The sequence below is a fragment of the Sapajus apella genome, unplaced genomic scaffold (genome assembly GCF_009761245.1).
Source record: "Sapajus apella isolate SASKATOON/1434 unplaced genomic scaffold, GSC_monkey_1.0 scaffold4, whole genome shotgun sequence".
NCBI classification, from domain to species: Eukaryota; Metazoa; Chordata; class Mammalia; order Primates; family Cebidae; genus Sapajus; species Sapajus apella.
This window is the reverse complement of record NW_022436944.1, coordinates 37,746,699-37,752,483: the sequence shown is the minus strand read 5'-3', so window position 1 is coordinate 37,752,483 and position 5,785 is coordinate 37,746,699. Positions and strand designations below refer to the sequence as shown.

At 39.5% G+C, this 5,785-nt stretch overlaps 1 protein-coding gene across 3 annotated transcripts in view; it reads right to left on the bottom strand.

Moving 5' to 3' along the window:
• The window catches only part of PLCL2 (phospholipase C like 2), a 196,343-nt gene that overhangs the window by 55,490 nt on the left and 135,068 nt on the right, over positions 1-5,785 (bottom strand). The window contains exon 4 of one of the 3 annotated variants that reach the window (XM_032267366.1): positions 211-3,912. The exons of the other annotated variants lie outside the window; for them this stretch is intronic. Within the exon in view, the coding sequence (XP_032123257.1) occupies positions 3,757-3,912 (156 nt within the window). The 3' untranslated portion in view covers positions 211-3,756. Of the gene's footprint in view, positions 1-210; positions 3,913-5,785 lie in introns of those variants that run through there. 3 annotated transcript variants of the gene reach the window in all.

Sequence of the window (5,785 nt, the reverse complement as noted above, 5' to 3'; positions counted from 1 at the left end):
CTAGAGATCGAGACCATCCTGGTCAACATGGTGAAACCCCGTCTCTACTAAAAATACAAAACATTATCTGGGCATGGTGGTGCATGCTTGTAATCCCAGCTACTCAGGAGGTTGAGGCAGGAGAATTGCCTGAACCCAGGAGGCGGAGGTTGCAGTGAGCCGAGATCGCGCCATTGCACTCCAACCTGGGTAACAAGAGCAAAACTCCATCTCAAAAAAAAAAAGTAAAAGCCTAGATCGTAAAAAAAAGCTTCATAATTATTTGACACATAACAGGGAAGTATCTTTCCAAACTCAAAAAATTTAAAGATTATCATTCTCAAACACGCCAATGGACTTACAAAAATGACAACGTATACTCCTGTGAATGACCCCATACTGCCATGACCCTCTTGGAGATCCATGATAGGCCTCAGTGGACCAGTGAATGCCCAGGAGGCAGATGTAGCTTCAGGCACCACCAGGCTCAGGATGACCTTGGGAGGACTGGACCAAAGCAGGACTTGTTTCTCTGGACTCCAGGAATGAATACAAAATAGCAAATGTGATCATGGATAAGGTTTTCAGAAGACAGGAATTAATTCAATCCAAAGTAATTTTTCCCCATCTAGTCAGAATTAGTTGATTGGCAGCCTCTGCTATGGTTTAAATGTGTCGCCTTCAAAATTGAAGTATTGCCTATGTGATTGTAGTAACAGGCAGGGTCTTTAAAAGGTGATGAAGCCAAGAGGACTCCTCCTAGTCAATGGGATTAAGGTCCTTATAGAAGAGGTTTCACACAGTGTTTAGCTAGTATCCTTCTGTATCCCGCCACGTGAGGACCCAGTCAGAAGACCCACGCAAGATACTGAGCCTTGATTTTGGACTTCTCAGCCTTCACAACTCTAAGAAAATCAGTTTGAGTTTTTATAAATTCCTCAGGCTGTGGTATTCTGTTATAGCAGCACAAAATGGATTAAAACAGCCTCTTAAAGCTCAATGTTCCTGGTGGATGATCAGCCTTGTTGTGCTGTGTGGCCCCTGCGAGGCTGGTCAGTTCACTAATGCCTTCAATGGGGCAGAAAGTAAGATCAAGATGCCCTCAGGAGTTTGTAAGCTTTGGTGCTTTTTTCTGCTGTCTTGAAAGAAATACCTCTCTGAGTTACAATGTAATTTCTCTTTTTAACATTTTAAAATAATTATTACTGTATGGGTGAAGAACTTTAGTTTGGTCCTAAAACATCAGGATTTGAGACTTCTTAACTGAAACCTAGAGGTTAAGTTTTTCCTTTACTAAAGCTTCCAAGTACAGAAAAATCTCACAGAGTTGAACTAATAGAAGAGGCACCGTTTATAAAGTTATTGTTGGAAAATAAAACACAGTTTTAAATACCTAAACATAATACAGAAGTCACATATTTAAATTGAAATGCTAAAGGATTATTGCTGTAGGGGTCTTTGCCCAGCTGCGTGCTACAATGAAACCCAGCTCCCTTTTCCATCTCACATGGAGGGAGAACTGCAGCTGCGGTCCACTGTGGGGAGGGCAGAGAGCTGGTGACGATCCAAGTGTCGAGATCCACCATATCTTAAAGAGCTGTGGTCCCGTTCCTTTCCAGCAAGGTCACTATGAAAACACTTTCTAAATAACAAATCGTTTCCAGAGTAACTTGTCCTGGGTGTGTCATGAAACTTCACTTCCACTACTACATCTTTCACTATGCAAATTATAGGGAAAATAAAAGCCTATATAAAAGAAAGTTATAGAAAGAACCTGAGATGTGCTTGATAAAAAGTACTATTCAACTGTTAACAAACATACAGAGGAGTATATTTGGGCGCTGCCACACATATGACCCCACTGCAGGCATGATGCGGAAGGGCAGGACTTGAAATCATATAAAATATTGTTAAGCTGTCTAGGCATATCAACTCGTGTTAGAGAATGTGAGGAAACATGAATTGAAAAGGAGCAAGGGCCAGATTGGCTAAGATCCTCACTTCTACACTGTGGAGTCTGAATTTCATCACAAACTCTTGACAATGTTAAGCAGAGGTGTTGTGATCAAAATAAAATCTCAGAACCATGAACAAGGATCAGTGTGAAGAAGAAATGGGAGATGGGGGCACAAAAGTGGAAACAGGAAGCAGGTGGGGGCCGCTGCTATATGAGGGACTTGAATGGCTGCAGAGGGGCTGGGAAAGAAAGGATGACATGAAGAGATGGTGTAGAGGAAGACTCCAAGGTGGTTGATGTGCTGTGGACACAGAAGGAAGAGCCAAGATAAGAGAGGAAAACTGGTCAGGATTAGAAAAATTGTAACACACCATACAGTTACAGGGTGCTTTAGAGCTTACAACTAAACATGTTACACACTGTACAGTTGTACAGTGCTTTATAATTCCGTTAAGTATGTTAATGCATTTAGGATGTGAACTTCCACCTTAGTTGTACTGAGCTGGTGGTTACAGTAGGGAAGCCTAAGAATCTCCAGTAGCAACCAGAAATTATGTGACACTTGGTTCTGGCACTGGATAATTGAAAATTTTCTGCACAGAGTTAGTAGCTGAGATGAAAAAATGTCTGTATCTCTGAGGGAGGAATTTTAAAGATGAATGAACACTGCAAGATGCCCCAGAATCACTGGAATAAGTAGAGAGAATAATAACTAGTATGACAGGTGCAAGAGTGGTCAGAGGGCAGGAAAAAACAAGGATACTAAACATTTACAGATGTGTGCAGAGAGAGGTGCTGGGAGGAGGGTGAGTCCACAGTACTGGAAGCTGTGAGTCTGCTCATTTGGTGATCTTGAGTAATTTTGGAGAATATACATTAAGTCTTTTCTTAACATGGATAGGTTCCTGGAAACTGGGACTTTAAGTGAACAAGGTACAACAAAAGCAATTTTACCAGAGGCTAACTGATAGAAACAAGAATTACATTTCCACAGCATATTTCTGGTCACAAAAACATCATCAAACTTCTCAATAAAGATGAAAACACTTCTAATTTTAAATGATGAAATAAATGTGAACTATACATACATTTAAGAAAGATTAATGAAAACAAGGAAGATCATTATTTACTCAATTTGTGGTGAATCCCTAAGTGATAGTAGTCATAGTGGTGGTGTATTAAATCAAGGAACAAATGTTTGCAAAATGAAAGTTTTCGGAGGAACCTCCTACTATCACACAGCTCAAAAACAGTTAACAAATACCATCGTGCATTTGGATGATTTTCAAATACTTGACAAATTTTTATTTTCCAGTAACTTATATTCGTTCATTCATTTCCCAGCCCACTTATTCCAGTCAGGATCTAAGGTGGCCAGAGCCTACCCTAGCAGCTCAGGGTGCAAGAGGAACGCACCCTGGACAGGATGCCATCTCATTGCAGGGTATACTCACACACACAACCATACTCACTCACACTGAGACCCTGGATTGTCCAGTTCACCTGGCATTCATCTTTGGTAAGTGGGCGGAAACCACAGTACCTGGAGAAAACCCACACAGATATGGGAGAACATGCAAACTCCATACAAGTGGCCCCAGCTGGGAATCGACTTTTTTTCCTTCTTGAATGACATAATGAAATGATGCAGAACAACATGACATTATTCAAGGACCTGCTGTAATTGCAGTATGACAGCTCTGCAATCCTGAAACTCACCTCACTATACAAAATTGTGCAATAAAAACCACAGGGCTTATAAGGAAAGTGGATTGGGACACAACACTCAAAACTTTGGCAGTGACACATAAAAAGACATTTCATTGTTCTGCATACGTTAAGTGGTTAAAGAATGAAAGAATATTACAATAAACGTGGCCATTAACCTTGAAAAAGACCTGAAGGTTGCTGGTGGCAGTGGGTATTGGAAGAGTTGCAGCTTGTGAGTCACTGTAAAGTGGTGGAAGGAGGGTGTTCTGAAATCCAACGGAAAATTGCAACACAAGATGTAGAGGGTGTCGCTCATAACACTTTTGGTGAACTGAAAGAGATGGCGGATCTTTGAGGGGTGTGTGTGTAATTTCAGTTCACCCAGGTGCAGTTTTGTGCACACAAAATTGTGCATAAAAATGCAATATTTGTGGTATGCTCAAATTGTTACCTAACATAAACTGCATTCAAGCAAGTTTGAATTTTCAAAATGAGTACTGTAGTAGAACTTACTACAGAAGGGAGAATACTTCAAAATATTTAGAAAAAATGTGTTTACAAAATTCTTCTATGCAATTTTATTTGAAGTCTCAGTTAAACTCTGTTTCTACCACATTCAAAGCATGGTTTTGGCATCATATAAGCCTGCCTCAACACTGTATTCAACTAGTTTAACAATCATTTCTTGCCAGAAAACAGATGCCAAATGCTATATAAATCTGGAATGAATTCTGAATTATGAGTGACCCACGGTCCACATGTAGGAAGCTAACAATTCTCTAACTTTTTTCAACATACTCTAACTTTTCATAAAGCCCACTCCAGGGCTAGGGTAGTGCCTAAGGGATCGATGTGTCTCTCCTGTTACATAACTTTTATCTAAACCCTAATACAGTCTGAACCTCTTATGTACCACATTTCGGATAAAAATCCTATAAAATAACATCCCATCTTATCTATAGGTATCTAGTTGAATTTTCACATTACAAAAAGCCTCCTCTAACACAATCAATGTCGCTATCACTTCTCACTCTAAATTAATATATAATCATATTCACACACTTAGAAGGTGGCCACGTTTCACAGGTTAAACTTTAAGTGCCGTTTCTAAATGTAATCACCATACAAACATAAGACACAGGCATATGCTTATTATACACAGTGTAATATAGGTGTCTCCTGCACTCACTCAATAACCATTTGGCTTCAACATAACATTCATGAAATAAATAGTATCATGTAGTCAAAAGAACCGGTTTATTTTCTCAAGTTCTTCAAGTTACTTTCTACCAGGTGCTGTATGTCCAATGCGCACTGCATGGACCTACTGTTTACCGTTGTGGGTATTTCTGAGAGGCACTTCCCACATTAGCCACTAGAAGTCCTTAGTAATACACATTTGTTAGGCTGAGAGGAGAGGAAAAAGGAGCAAAGATAAGGGAAAACAGTACAAAGAGGATAGCGGGCAAAAAATTAAAAAGCACATCTAGAGGATTAAAAGAAAAAAAATAGACAAAATCACAGAGGCAGAGCTTAGGGCAATCAAAACAATGAACGCACCAGGGTGATTTATCTCACCAAAAACTGTGTTTTTAAATCAGGTAAGAAATTTTTATTTTTATGCTGTCAACTGAATAAGCCATAAAGCCACAACCAGACTTAGATTTAAAAGGCATTCACTATTATTTCTAGATTGAGATTTAGCATTACAAGAAGTCTCCATGTGCTCCCCAAAACTTTTAAATAGACCAGAGGCTGGCAAAGTTCTGCTGTGCATAATATCTTGGGGAAACTGAAAAGGGTGCTGGAAAAATCGGGGGTTCCAGTTGTACCAAAAGATTAGTTATGAAGTCAGTGAATGTACTTTAAATACTCACCCTACTCTAAATTGTTGGCAAATATGTAAAATTTCTAAATTTCAAATTTTAGTTTTTCACCAAAGCTTTAAGAAATGTAAGTTATTTAATCTTATTTCAGGAAATAAACAGAATTTCAAAAAATGGAAGAGTTCTGAATTTGATCTTGTAGTTTCTGGTCCTGAACAATATGATATTCATGGGCTGGGCGCGGTGGCTCAAGCCTGTAATCCCAGCACTTTGGGAGGCCGAGGCGGGTGGATCACGAGGTCAAGAGATCAAG